This window comes from Macaca fascicularis, chromosome 12 (genome assembly GCF_037993035.2).
Source record: "Macaca fascicularis isolate 582-1 chromosome 12, T2T-MFA8v1.1".
NCBI lineage: Eukaryota > Metazoa > Chordata > Mammalia > Primates > Cercopithecidae > Macaca > Macaca fascicularis.
Window position 1 is genome coordinate 134,075,466 of NC_088386.1, and position 15,223 is coordinate 134,090,688.

General features: G+C 46.0%; 1 protein-coding gene across 12 annotated transcripts in view; it reads right to left on the reverse strand.

Annotated features, from left to right (window-relative positions):
* Positions 1–197: 197 nt before the first annotated feature.
* The window catches only part of ILKAP (ILK associated serine/threonine phosphatase), a 33,917-nt gene continuing 18,891 nt past the window's right edge, over positions 198–15,223 (reverse strand). For 8 of the 12 annotated variants that reach the window (XM_045368034.3, XM_074010627.1, XM_074010624.1 and 5 more), the window contains 6 exons: positions 14,443–14,536; positions 14,075–14,162; positions 12,186–12,307; positions 3,311–3,430; positions 748–829; positions 198–473 (listed from right to left, as the gene is read on the reverse strand). In XM_045368034.3, coding sequence (XP_045223969.1) covers positions 333–473; positions 748–829; positions 3,311–3,430; positions 12,186–12,307; positions 14,075–14,162; positions 14,443–14,536 — 647 coding nt within the window. In that variant the 3' untranslated portion in view covers positions 198–332. The remainder of the gene's footprint in view (positions 474–747; positions 830–3,310; positions 3,431–12,185; positions 12,308–14,074; positions 14,163–14,442; positions 14,537–15,223) is intronic. The other 4 variants (XM_074010630.1, XM_045368035.3, XM_074010631.1 and 1 more) reach the window with 2 other exon arrangements.

Here is a 15,223-nt window from a genome sequence, read left to right on the forward strand (position 1 = left end):
CCCGACCAGGGTCATCATGAGAGTGAAAGCACAGCAAAATGCCTGTGAACTATAAAACATCACACAACCAGCAGCTTACAGGCCACTCTGAGCCAGTCCAAGATGCCTATAATGGTTTTAACAAGGAAAGACAGCATATTCAAAAACATAATCTCTGAAGGGTCAACAGGTGCTCACAGTGTAATAACTCAAAAGACTAGGAAAAAAAAAAAAAGAAACCTTTATTTACAACCATGGGAGTCCCACAGGAGTACACAAAACACACAATGTGCACACACAAAATGAACCTTTTAAGTCAACACCATGCGTGCTCCTAGCCGCGCACCCACCCCTCAGTGCCCTATCCGCACCACCATCACGGTGACGTTGTCGGCCGAGCCCCGCTGCACTGCCTTGTTGGCCAGCCTGTTGCAGGCTGCTTCGTAGCGGGCGTCAACTGCGGACTTCCCTTCCCGGGTCTGGATCTTCTCATCCTACCAGATGAGAAAGGGAATGAGTGAATGGGGTGACCCTGCACCCTGTCACTTTCCTGAGACATTACTGCCAGGAAGAGGAGCTGCTCTGGTCTCCATCAGGGCTGGCAGGGCAAACTGACTAGTGAGTCAGTAGGCAGCGTTCACACTGGAAAAAGGGCAAAAAAGCTGTTCAACAATGGGAGGACATGGGGTCTCAGGACTTATACTTCTCTGAAAACTAAGACACAGCTGGGACAAGCACCACTCACCACTCCCATGTGAGATTTCTCACCTCGAGACAGGACAAGATGAAGTTCACGGCTTCTTCTGGGGTAAAGACCTTGAAGAGCCCATCACAGGCCAACAAAATGAACCTACAACACCAGGGAGAAATATAAATGGGTTTTAGGTCCAACCAAAAAAATAAAAAATAAAAAAAAAAGGCCTGGAGATGGAGATAAAATAAATATTTGTCCAACTATTCAAAGGCTAAGGTTTTTTTTTTTTTTTGAGACGGAGTTTCACTCTTGTTGCCTAGGCTGGAGTGCAATGGCGCAATCTTGGCTCACTGCAACCTCCACTTTCCCAGTTTAAGCTATTATCCTGCCTCAGTCTCCTGAGTAGCTGGGATTATAGGCGCCCGCCACCACGCCCGGCTAATTTTTTGTATTTTTAGTAGACATGGTCTCACCATGTTGGCCAGGCTGGTCTCAAACTCCTGACCTCAGGTGATCCACCTGCCTTAGCCTCCCAAAGTGCTAGGATTACAGGTATGAGGCACTGCACCTGGCCAGGCTAAGATCTGTTTAAACCCACTTAATTTCTGAGACAAAGGTTTCAACTTCTGAGACAAAGGTTTAAACTACTTACAAGTATTTGTGGATAGGATGTTATACATCAAAACAGAGACTATCTCTTCACCAATTAACAAAATTATTACCTCAAACATTAGGTGCTATACTTTCTTAGACAAACACAAGAAAAATCACTGAATAAAAACATGGGTGTTATGGTAAATATACAAGAGTTTATAACACCATAGGCCTTCCACCACTTCCAGACATCAAGTTGAGAATGAGCCCGGCCTCGGTGAAACATCCTTGGGCGCACAATGCACACCCTGGGGGCTGCATGCAAGTCTAAGGCCCAACAAGGGGTAGCTGTGTGTGTTCCTGTGTTTGAAAACCACATGTTCTCCCTTTCAGAATCAAGCCCCTCTAGACTGCCCCTGGAATCTTTCTGAACGCCAATGGATTCCATTTGACAGTTCTAGTTCTCCCAGTATTGGGGGTGGGGAATATGCTTCCCTGCGGCTTTACGGTATAAGCCACGCTCCTTTTCTCACTGTAATATCTGTGTCTGTTTTCCTTTCTGTTGTTGTTGTTGTTGAGGCGGACATCACCCTTGTCGCCCAGACTAGAGTGCAGTGGCACGATCTCGACTCACTGTAACCTCTGCCTCCCGGGTTCAAGTGATTCTCCTGCCTCAGTCTCCTGAGTGGCTGGGATGACAGGCACCCACCACCACGCCTGGCTAATTTTTCTATTTTTAGTAGAGATGGGGTTTTGCCATGTTGGCCAGGCTGGCCTTGAACTCCTGACCACAGGTGATCCACCCACCTCTGCCTCCCAAAGTGTTGCGATTACAGGTGTGAGCCACCCACCCAGCCTGTTTTCCTCTTTTGACTAGGCTTTCATTCAGCCACTATTTGCTGAGCATGTCGTCCATGCTAAGAACACAGTGGGGCCTAGTCCTGGCAGGCTCCTGCCCCTTCCAGTGTCCTCAAAGTCAGACCCTGAATAACCAATCACACAGACCCATGATTACAACCCAGGAAGGGGAGCTAGGAAGCAAAGCAGAAGATGCATCATTCAGAAAACCAGAGGCGGCGGCTGCTGGAAAGGTAATGGAGGACCCCGGGGTATGTGAGAATATAACAAACACACTGAAGGCAGATGTGGAGAATGGGGCAGTGGCTCGAGACAAGGCCAAGCAGGCGAGTGCCAAAGCAAGGCAAGTGCTCTTCATCCATAGCACTGGGGTAGGACTCAGAGAAGCACTCAGAGGACCACCCCGCCACAGTGCCACTAGTCTCTCGCCTCCCCTCATCAACTCAATGCTGTGAATCCTGCTTCCGGGAGCTTTCCTTGTCCGCCTCCTGTTACTACCTTAGTTCCGCCCTCACCATCAGGCCAGGGCTGCTGCACCACTGCTCATGGGCCTCCCTAGCTCCAAAATAGCATCTTTAACCATCTTTAACTGTTGAGGCCTTGCCCTCGGCCGGCATGGTGCCATACGTTTAGGCATAGAGAACAGGAGATGAACAAGTGAACGGTTTCTTTCTCAACCAATCCTGGCTCTGTGCAAAAACCTATGATTCTCCACCAATGATCAACTAAAATTCAAACTCTCCAGCATGGGACTGAGGGCCCTTCAGGATCTGCCCCTGAAGTACCCTGCTATCACTTTCCCACCACTCCCTCGGTCCTCCAAGCGCCTGTCTGGCCAAGCTTTCACACTGTCATATGTTAATGCCTTAGTGTGTGTTCCCTCTGCCAGGAAGGCCCTTCTCCTCTCTCTGACAGGGATACCCCCCCTTCCCCTCCTGCTAAAGACCCCAGCACATGGCACATGCCTAGGACACACTGGACTGCAGCTGCCCATCCCCAAGTGTGTTCCCCACCACTGTGGACCCCACCGGAGCAGAAACCACACTCTGTTTATCTCTGCACCCCCAGGGCCTAGCACCATGGACACCTTCCCTCCAACAAAGGCTTGATACAAATTGGAAGAAGTGAGGAAAAGAAATAAAGCCACGTGCACGCACACCTGTGCCTCTGATAGGGCCCTTTTACCTGTCATTGGGGGTCAGCTGGCAGCGTCTGATGTCGGGCACAGACGTGACACCGCAGCGCTTGTACTGCCCGTCCCCAATGGAGCGAGACACCTCTAGCACACCCAAAACACGCCCATCCCTAAAATGAGAGGAAAAACATTTCAGACTCTACCTGACAGATTATGGGTCCATAGTACTTAGAATCTCACCTTAAAAGCAGAGAATGAAAGTGTGAAAGATACAGACTGTGGAATTCACATTATTAACCAGTACTGACATTTCTTGGTCTCCAATATGCAGGAGTGTCTAGGCCATTAACTGCTGCCCTGGGGTAGGAACCCTGCCCAGCTGCACATGGGTGGGAACAGCACCTCCAGTGGCTGCCAAGCAGTACTGTCCAGCTTAACCTTCAACAGGACTCAGCAGTTCTCATCACACACCTAGGTCCAAAGTCCAGAATTGGATTTGACTGGACTGGGTAGGGGAGCCTGGCAGTGTTTTTGTATCTTAAAGCTCCTTGAGCGTTTCCCACATGCAGCGACGGTTAACAACAGCTAGAACAGAGGGATATTTTGCATTTCAATCTAATTAGATTTGGAAAATCCCTGAGAGTGGCTATTCCTGGACTGTGGAGCACATGTCTTTTGCTCCACAGGGATGGTTTAACGTTAATAGAAATGAGAGTGTCCTGCATAGCACCATAGTTTCACCCACTCTATTTTTAGGTAAGGGGATATGGAGGAGATGGGGCAGTGATCTACAAATGGGAAGAGACATCTAAGGGACAGTCCTATTGCCAAGGAAAAACCATTTGGGGGAGCCTATTGACCCAAAGAACAATTCTGGTCTGGGCTGTAGCACTGTCACCTTAAGCAGCTGCAAGCTCTCTACCCTTCAGGCCCTTGTTTGTAAAGGGAGAGAAGACAACCATACTCAAAAGTGTGAGAGGGCACTCCACAAATGCCACGGCTGTGCGTGGGTGTTTAGGATCACCAGGGGGCTCCATGGACCAAGCAAGTTCAGAAGATGCGGTGCAGATGGATGCACATGGTAGGAAATGCTTCCTGGGCTGCTGTCCTAAAAGCAGAATTCAGCCTGGCCCTTCTCTGGGCCCCAGTTGCCCTCTCATGTTTTTTCTTCTTCAAAGACTTCTGCCGGTATCTGCAAAAACCCTAGTGATCTTCTAGGATACAAACTGTTAAAACAAACAGCAAGAGGAAACAGAGTGCACAGGGGAAGAGCTGCGGATGAAGATGGGTGGGGGCACTTGGCCTTAAGAGTGCCAGTTCAGGAAGCAGCTCACAGTGAAGTGCTATGAAAACCAACAAAGCACCTCTCCCATAACCAGGTGACTGGGTGTCTGGTGTGGATTCCCCGCAATCCAGTCATAAACCCATCCTGTTTCAACAAGATTAGGATTACAATAACCACCTCTGCCACGGCAGGTCCCAGAAGCCAAAGTAGCCACCAGCAACTTCTGGTACCGCACAACACAGTATAGAAAATGTGAAACAACTCCTAAGTCTAAAGAAGGAAAACATGAGCAGCACCGGAACTGCCATCTCTCATTCTCTATTTTTTTAATAGTGTCTCCCTCTGTTGCCCAGGCTGGAGGGCAGTGGTGCAATCGCTCACTGGGCTCAAGTGATCCTCCCACCTCAGCCTCCTGAGTAGCTAAAGGTGCCACGAAGTCCGGGTAATTAAAAATTAAAAAAAAATTTTTTTTTGTACAGATGGGGTGTTGCCCAGGCTGGTCCTTAAACAATTGGCCTCAAGCAATCCTCCCACCTCAGCCTCCCAAAGTGCTGAGATTACAGGTATAATGTGGCCTCATTCTTGTTTTCAAAGTTCCGCATACAGAGTAGTAATCTTACATTCACTGAACTGCTAGAGTAACAGCAGAAAGCACACGGACAGGATGATGGATCCCAGGAAAAGCATTTGGTAATGATGCAGCAAGCTGCCCTGGCACTATGCCTACACCCAATGCAATGTCCTACATAGATGTGCACATTCAAATACCTGTCAGTTCAACAAAGGCCAATCACAGAGTCCCAACTCTGAGATCGAGCATCACACAAGGGTAAATCCATGCCATGTCTACTTTGGAAACTGTTGGTACAAGTTCAAAAGGATCACCACTGATGAGGCTGGTCGAGACTCAACCCCAGAGACACAGGCTTCGTACTTTCGAGTCTGCTTTATCCATTTCACCAGACTTCTTCTTTGTTTTGAAAAGGGTCCTGCGATGTTGCCCAGACTGGAGTGCAGTGGCTATTCACAGACATGGTGGCGCATTATAGCTTCAAGCTCCTGGACTCAAACGATCCTCCTGCCTCAGCCTCCAAGTGGCTGGGACTACAGGCGCATGCCACCAATACATAATCTATCCATGTCCATTTCTTAGAAAGTCTGCACTACTACAGACACAATAGAAAGCTGTTTCACAGCAGGTTCTCCCCCATTGCCCAGTTTTCAAAGTTCAAACAAACTGCCCAAAGTTCATTCTCTTTCCCCTTCCCTCAGTTTCCCCCCAGCCCCGTAATTACAACACTTAACAAGTAGTGGCTTTTTTTTGAGACGGAGTCTCACTCTATCTCCCAGGCTGGAGTGCAGTGGCGCAATCTCGGTTCATTGCAACCTCTGCTGCCTGAGTTCAAGTGATCCTCCTGCCTCAGCCTCCCGAGTAGCTGGGATTACAGGCGCCTGCCACCACGCCGGTTAATTTTTGTATTTTTAGTAGAGATGGGGTTTCACCATCTTGGCCCGGCTGGTCTTGAACTCCTGACCTCGTGATCCACCCACCTTGGCCTCCCAAAGTGCTGGGATTACAGGCATGAGCCACCATGCCTGGCCAAGTAGTGGCATTTTAAGTCTCAGCCTACCAAGCCAATCTGCCTGTCCGTTGGTACCAGCCCTCATTAGGACTGTCCTCCTGCCCTTACGCACTTCCAACGTTTGCTTTGTGCTGCTTTATTTCTCTTCTCTGTTTTCTGCCAACCAGAAAACTGTTTTCCTACTGTTTGACAAGCTGTTCAACAGTGTCTTCAGATCTTAGCTATTTTTGTTGATATTTTCTGTTCTAATTCTTTCTCTAGAGAGAGAGACTGGGTGAGACTGAGACATCCTACTACTTGTGTGTTTAAGGCTAATCTGGCTGCTAAAGCAGCTGGAAGCTGCTTGGACTTCAGCTCCTCTTGCATGTCAGTAAAAGCAAGACACAGTTGGTCTCAATAGACCATCCACAAGTGATGTTTGCAAAGTTAAGGTTGGGAGGATGAAGCTCCATCTCCTGACCATCCAAAGACTGGTGGATGCCTAAATCCAATGTATTCATACAATGAGTGCTACAAAGATAACCAAAGGTACAATGCTACAACAGTTACTTTTAGTTGTGAGAGGCCTGCACTTGATCAAGTTCTAGGCACACAGTACTGACATTTAAATTTAAATGTTGTATGTAAACTTCCCATCTGTTCAGCTGCCTTCCTTGTAAAATAAAAATAAAACTTGTCTTAATCTTCTCAGAAAAATTCACTGCTACATAGCTACTTCAATGTAAGAAAGCAGAAAAAAATAAGAATGCACAAAGATTTACATTTTTGTTAAGAAATACTGGAAAGAATCAAGAAATAGGATGAAGGGGACAGGGATGAAAGCATGACATCTATAAATGTCTTTTTACTCAATTTAGATTCTGAAGGATGCAATAGGGAGTTTTTCATTTTTTTTTATTATGGTAATATATACATGAAATTTACCTTCTTAACCATTTTTAAGTGTACAGGTTCAGCAGCATTAAATATATTCACACTGTTGTGTTATCAGCACCACCATCCATCCCCAGAACTTTTTCTATCTTCCCAAACTGAGATTGTTCCCATTAAACACTAACCCCACATCCCCCACATCCCCCCGGAACCACCATTCTACTTTCTGTGAACTTGACTGGTACCTATGAGTGAAATGCTAGTGTTTGTCTTTTCGCATCTGGCTTCTTTTACTTAGCATAAAGTCCTCAGGTTCATCCATTTTGTAGCATGGGTCAGAATTTCCTTCCTTTCTGAGGTTAAATAATACTCTGTTATACAGACATCTCACACGTTGCTTATCTATTCATCTGTCAATGAACATCTGGGTTGCTTCCCCCTCTTCCCCATGGTGAATAAGAGTGTGAACATGGGTGTGCAAATATCTGTTTGTGTCCCTGCTTTGAATTCTTTTGGGTACATACCCAGAGGTGGAACTGCAGATCATATGCTAACTCTGTTGAATGTCTGAGGAACTGCCATACTGTTTTCCATAGTGCACACCATTTCACATTCCCACCAGTCATGCACAGGGGTTCTCATTTCTCCCCGTATTGTATAAAGGGAAAGAAGCCCTTTATAAATTGGATAAACTGAAAACAATGAACTGAGTAAAAATAAACAGAAAACTAACTAATAATAGTAATAACCAAAATGGCAAAATAACCACAGTAAGAAATAGTTAATTCACTTTTGCACACAGTGCCAACAGTACTGCTTTAGTGAGATATATTCTAAGGACAAGAGAACAGCAAGGAACACAAACTAAAGTTAGGATTTTTTTTTTTTTTTTTTGAGACGGAGTCTTGCTCTGTCACCCAGGCTGGAGTGCAGTGGCCGGATCTCAGCTCACTGCAAGCTCCTCCTCTCGGGTTCACGCCATTCTCCTGCCTCAGCCTCCCGAGTAGCTGGGACTACAGGCACCCGCCACTTCACCCGGCTAGTTTTTTGTATTTTTTAGTAGAGACGGGGTTTCACCGTATTAGCCAGGATGGTCTCGATCTCCTGACCTCATGATCCACCCGTCTCGGCCTCCCAAAGTGCTGGGATTACAGGCTTGAGCCACCGCGCCCGGCCGATATTTTTATTTTTTGAGGCAGGGTCTCACTCTGTCAACTAGGTTGGAGTGCAGTGGCACAATCATGGCTCACTGTATCCTAGAACTCCTAGACTCAAGTGACCCTCCTGTCTCAGCCACCCGAGTGGGGGGGACTACAGGCGCACACCACCAGAAATGGCTCCACGGTGCTATTTTTATTTTTTGTACAGATAAGGTCTCACTGCTTTGCCCAGGCTGCTCTCAAACTCCTGGTATGGAGCGATCCTCCTGCCTCAGCTTCCCAAAGCACTGGAATTACAGGTGTGAGCCATCTGCTCCCCTAGTAGTGATAATTTTGATACTATGAAACTATTTTAACAAATAAATATACTGTTGTTAAGAACCAAGATTTCTAGCATTAAGAGAAATGAGCTACAAATATTAAACCAAAGAAGAGAAAACTCTGTAATGTTAAATATGAGTAAGAAATAGCACTCCAAGCTTGCAATTTAAAATGTGTTATGTTTCCTAGTTCTGTATGTTTTGAGTGGACATAGAACTAACGACAATCCAACTGAACTGAGCACCTGAGAACATGGATTTGGGTTCTTTTTTTAAAAAAATTTATTCCCTACACTAATTTTTTTTTTTTTTTTTTTTGAGACAAGAGTCTTGCTCTGTTACTCAAGCTTGAGTGCAATGGTATGATCTCTGCTCACCGCAACCTCCGCCTCCCAGGCTCAAGCAATCCTCCCACCTCAGCCTCCTGAGTAGGACCACAAGTGTGTGCCACCACACCTGGCTAATTTCTCTCTCTCTCTTTTTTTTTGTATTTCTTGTAGAGATGCAGTTTCACCAATGTTGCCAAATTGGTCTTGAACTCCTCGGCTCAAGAGATCCACCCCCTTCAGCCCTCCAAAGTGCTGGGATTACAGATCTCTGAGCCACTGTACCCGGCCTGGTTTTCGGTTCTTAAACATTAATAAATACATATGAAAAGGACACAGGAACCAGCTGGCAGGAGTTCCCACTGGCCATATCTGAAATAAAGTGAGCAGCAGAAAACACCATGACTGTGACTACAACACGCTGAATAGTCAATTGGCACACAGTGATTCACAAACGAAGGATGGAGGGAGAGACACAGAGGAGTGAAAGAAAAACACTAATTTCCACAACTATAGGTGACTATCTTCCTTTCAAATTGGTAAAGGACAGAATGAAACATTTATTCTGCTTTTTTAGAAGAATCTATGATGTTCTCTTTTTTTTTTTTTTTTTTTTTTTTTTTTTTGAGACGGAGTCTCGCTCTGTCGCCCTGGCTGGAGTGCAGTGGCCGGATCTCAGCTCACTGCAAGCTCCGCCTCCCGGGTTCGGGCCATTCTCCTGTCTCAGCCTCCTGAGTAGCTGGGACTACAGGCGCCCGCCACCTCGCCCGGCTAGTTTTTTGTATTTTTTAGTAGAGACGGGGTTTCACCGTGTTAGCCAGGATGGTCTCGATCTCCTGACCTAGTGATCCACCTGTCTCGGCCTCCCAAAGTGCTGGGATTACAGGCTTGAGCCACCGTGCCCGGCCGATGTTCTCTTATTGATGATGAATAAGAAGTTTCTTTACAGAATGCCCGCTAATACATGTGAAAGGAATCACAGAATATGAAAATCATCTTTGACATCCCTGATGAAATAATGATTTAGGGATGCTAAGACCATTAGGTGAAAGGCTGACAGGAAACAGAATATTCACAAGGTACCAATGAACCTCCCCAGATTACCTGCTGATGACACAAGGTAACAGGAGCATCTGGCTGTTACCACTGGAGCCAAGTGCTGGGATTTGGCAACTGACAGGTCACATTATGTGCCTACTGAAGTGAAGGACTACTGAGTAAACAGCATCCCCCATAAAACATCTCATCTGAATCTAAAGAAGGCCTTACACCTAACTTCCAGGAAATAACACCATAAAAAAAATACGCAAGTTCAGAATGGTGGTGACTATACAACTGCTAGCCTATAACACGGTTCAAAGCCTGGTAAGAAATTAGTCTTGGCAGGGTGCAGTGGTGCACACCTGTAATCCCTGCACTCTGGGAGGCCAAGGCAGAAGGATCACTTGAACTCAGCTTAGAAAACAGAGAGAGAGACTCTCTCCACCAAAAAATAAAAAAAAAGAGCCAGGCATAGTGGTACATGCTGTGCTCCCAGCTACTTGAGAGGCCAACGCTGGAGGATTGCTTGAGCCTCAGAGGTCAAGGCTGCAGTGAGCTGTGATTGTGCCACTGCACTCTAGGCAACAGAGCAAGACACACTCTCTCAAAAAAAAAAAAAAAAAAAAAAAAAAAGAAATGCCAAGTCAAATCCACGGTAGACATGAATGCTGACTAGACCCTCGTTTGAAACAAAGATACTTTGGGGATAACTCGGGAAATAAGAATTTGGACAGGACATTAGATAACCTAATATAACCTAAGGAAATATTATTATCTTAGGTGTGAAAACTCTCATTATTTATGGCAAGAACGTCCTTATCTTCAGGAGGTGCATGCTTAAGTATTTAGGGTGTTATGTCATCATATCTGCAACTTTTAAACAGCTCAACCTGACACACATCTATACAGACTAAACATGTCACAATGTTCACTGCTAGTAGATTTGGAAATGTTTGTTTTACTACTGTAAAGTTTCTTCTGTATGTCTGAAAAATTTAATAATAAAAGCTGAGAGTGGGGGAGCCAGCCCTGGCCTCAGGCACAACTGGCCTTACTTTCGGCCATAGGACTGTCAGTATCAAATTATTTTCAAGGAGTTCAGGCAAAAGCAGAATAAATGTAAAACTTACAAGAAAGGGGAGAAGAGGTGATGCTTACACTCACGTTAAGAGTCACATCCTCAGGCATTGACTGTCCACAGTAGTTACCAGGACAGTAGTTACGGTGGCAAAAACTGGACAAACAACTGCTTGAGGCCTGAAAACAGGCCTATAATCCCATCACTGCTCATGCAAACTGCAGCAACCGTGAATGAAACTGCTTCTTACTAATCCAGGAGCTTTTTGAACAAATGCTAAGGGTTCCAACTACTCTCTAGAAACCTCCCTGTACCACTGACTAGATTCAGCCTAGAGCAATAAAAAAGGCTTCCCCAAATGAACAACAGAAGAGAAACTACACTTCAAAGGATAGGTAAGTGCAGTCTTATACTAAGAGATGACCTCTCTCTTATCTCTGGCAGAAAATAAAATTTTAATAGTCAAACTGTACAATAAACCAGAAAATACTCCTGGTCAAATTCATAATGCAATGTTCTTGAAGTGGAATTCTAAAGAAAAGACTTATGCCCTCCTTTAGCTGCCTTGGATAGAAGCAGATAATAAAACCAAAGTAGACATATGGTTTTCAAAGATTTAAAGAGAGAGTGAAACGAAACTGCAAAAGACAAAGCCAAGACAGACAGGTTCCTCTGTGCCGGTTGTTCCCAAAAAGCCCAAAGACAGTTCCCAAGAAGTCCAAAGACATTACTTAACCTGTCTTAACTACTTCATATTTTCTCCCTGGAGAATTCACCTAAAACTGTAACTTATTCAGTGTGACAAGTGACAAGACAGTGTGTTTTTTGTTTTTTTTTGAGATGGAGTCTCACTCTGTTGCTCAGGCTGGAGTACAGTGGCGCGATTTTGGCTCACTGCAAGCTTCGCCTCCCAGGTTCATGCCATTCTCCTGCCTCAGCCTCCCAAGTAGCTGGGATTACAGGCGCCAGACACCACGACAAATGACAGTATTTAAGAAACCCCCTAGGCACAGAAAACACTGTGAACGGTAAATATGAATTTGTCCTTTTGCAAATGTAGGGAGGCAAGAGTCCTTCCACTTGGACACATGTGAAATCTACAACAGTCATCCACCTATGTCACCAGTGTTAGATCTCAGACAGAGCCTCGTCATATTGAAGACTGCCTAACAGGGAAAGTTCTACTCCTTCAAGGTCTCGGGATCCTTCTATAGCCAACAGCCCTCCTTCCCATGAGCCCCTCTCAGTCCCCTGGTTACCTGACGTTTCCTCCAGCCTTCTGTATCCTCATCCGCTCTTCATACTGAGTTGGATTATGTTCTTTGCTGAGGCTTAAGGCTGCATGTTTTTGACTCTCCTCATTATAACGACACAAGATTGCCTGGGAAGATGGAGATTATAATAGTCATGAAATTCAGTGGGCCCAGCATCTAAACGTAGCAGTTGAAGAAAACAGTTAACAACGGAGTTTCACATTCAGCCTCCTGCTGATAAACCTAAGTTCAGAGAATCAAGCAGCAAAGAAGTGTCAAAGACACAACAGTTAGGGAGAGAGGCCGGGCGCGGTGGCTCACGCCTGTAATCCCAGCACTTTGGGAGGCCGAGGCAGGCGGATCACGAGGTCAGGAGATCGAGACCATCCTGGCTAACACGGTGAAACCCCATCTCTACTAAAAATGCAAAAAATTAGCCGGGTGAGGCGGCGGGCGCCTGTAGTCCCAGCTACTCGGGAGGCTGAGGCAGGAGGATGGCGTGAACCTGGGAGGCGGAGCTTGCAGTGAGCCGAGATCGCGCCATTGCACTCCAGCCTGGGCGACTAAGCGAGACTCTGTCTCAAAAAAAAAAAAAAAAAGTTAGGGAGAGAGTCGCCCCTGGTTTTGATATCAACTCTGGTGCAAACTCTGTTGAATAACTACAGCCAAGCGCTCGCTCACTCTGGCTGCTGTCACATTTGTGACATGAAAGGAAGCATTCAACAAGTATCAAAGTCCCTTTTGGCCTGGAGACTACAAGGCCAGAGACATGTCCATGAGCCTATGGAAGGCAAAAAGGAGGGCAGGCGTTGTGCATGCTGGCCGAGTGCCAGGCAGGCCGTCCACACCAGTGCCTCCAGGTGTTCTTACCCCTGCCAGGCTCATTGTATCGGTTTTACAGGACACTGAGGCACGAAGAATAAGTAATGCAATAAAGTCACAGAGCACAGCCAGGATTCAAATTTGGGTCTGACTCCTAAGTCTTTATTTTTTTTATTTGTTGCCAATTTTCCTCTTGCTATTTCTGAAGTCATGTGGTCTAAACACATGTGGGCTAGGGCCAGTCTACTACAGGGTCTCCAGAATATAAACTCCACCAGGCAGGGGCTGTCATCTGTTATAGTCCCTGCTATACCCCTAGCGCTTAGTATTTGATGAATCATCCCCCTAAAAGTATCAGGGGGAGGGGTCTAAAGATGCTGCTTAAGTGTGGACAGAGTTACTCGGTTCCTGTGACAGCTGAAGGAACAAGGAAGGCGGCTGAAAAAGTGGCAATGGAACGGAACGTACGCTCCCGACATAGAGGCAGCAGGGTCTGCATCCAGCTTTCCCCAGCAGCACCCTCTAGGCTTTACAACATCCCCATGACTGTCACCAGGGGGAACAACACCCTGGGCTTTCTCCCTCAGCTAGGGACTGGGCTCAGGGGATGAATGGCACCTCATCTGTTATTTTCTAGCTACAGCTTTCGAGTTACTCTGAAATCACAGCAACTTTGAGAGGCAGGGGTTAAAGCTTTTCATTCATTACTGTCTAAGGTCAGAGAAATGAAATAAAAGAAGATCTAGGCTACTTACATACTGATTACATTCTGATCCACAGCATCACACACACAAACCACGGGAGGAAAAAAGAAACAAAAAAGACAGGATCTGGGTTTTAAAGCACAAGTCTATCACAGGGCGTAAGTCTCCCCAGAGAACAAATGGCCTCTAGCTGGGCTGCTGTTCCCTTACCCAGAAGTTGAACTGCAGTAGAACACTCTGCAGCAACCCCGGGAGAAGAAAGGTTTCAACCAGATATCATCATTTTAATCTTATTCAACAAGTACTTGCTAAAGTCTTTTCCCCATACAACGTATTGTCATCTAAGTGGGTGGCTCCAGAGCCACATACCCGACTATCTCCGAGGTTGGCAATATAAAGAATGTTGTCTACAGCCAGAACACACGTGGCAGTGGACCCATCTTTCCAGGCAGGCTTCCTGGGGGGGAAACACATCAGAAACACAGTCACCACCAACAGCCTAGCACTTTGGGACTAATTTCCAGAGCTGAATGGGAAGTATCTTATATTTCAAAATGGACCATTTCCTTGATACTTGCTTTTTTTCTGTTTTAGATTTAGCTAATGGTTATAAGGGCTTACTGAGTATTAGGCACTTTTCAGACAGTGAGCAATAGTGTCAAACCACATCAGAAGACTGAAATGCATTTAGGAAAACACCGCGCACAGTCCACTCAAACTTTTCAAGTTATACTTACTGGCTGGAAGCTTGTTTAAGGAACTCTTCATCTGTATGCTTGAAAGTGTCCAAAAGGCATCTCTTCACGGTTTTCTCTACACTGATTACATCTCCTGTTACAAAAGGGCCAAAAGAAAACAATCTCTCAAGGAGGGAAGATTATCCTCCTCCCACTGTAATTTTGTTTTGTTTTTTGTGGTTTTTTTGAGACGGAGTCTTGTTCTGTCACCAGGCTGGAATACAGTGGCGCGATCTCAGCTCACTGCAACCTCTGCCTCCCAGGTTCAAGCAATTCTTCTGCCTTAGCCTCCCGAGTGGCTGGGAATACACGCGTGCGCGACCACACCAGCCTAATTTTTATATCTTTAGTAGAGACGGGGTTTCACCACATTGGCCAGGCTGGTCTCGAACTCCTGACCTCATGTTCCACCCGCCTTGGCCTCCCAAATGCTGGGATTACAGGCCTGAGTCACCAGGGCCAGCCATTTTGTTTTTGTAATTTCTGCACATCAACTGATTTTTAAGCATGATTAAGAACAATCCCTATTTCTTTAAAAAAAATTTTTTTTTTCCTGAGACTGGGTATCACTCTGTCACCCAGGCTGGAGTGCAATGGTACAATTGTGGTTCGCTGCAGCCTCAACCTCCTGGGGCTGAGATAATCCTCCCACCACAGCCTCTTGAGCAGCTGGGACCACAGGTGCATACCACCATGTCCAGTTAGTTTTTTTTTTTTGTCGAGATGGAGTCTCCCTATGTTGCCAGGCTGGTCTCAAACTCCTGGGCTTGAGGTATCTTCT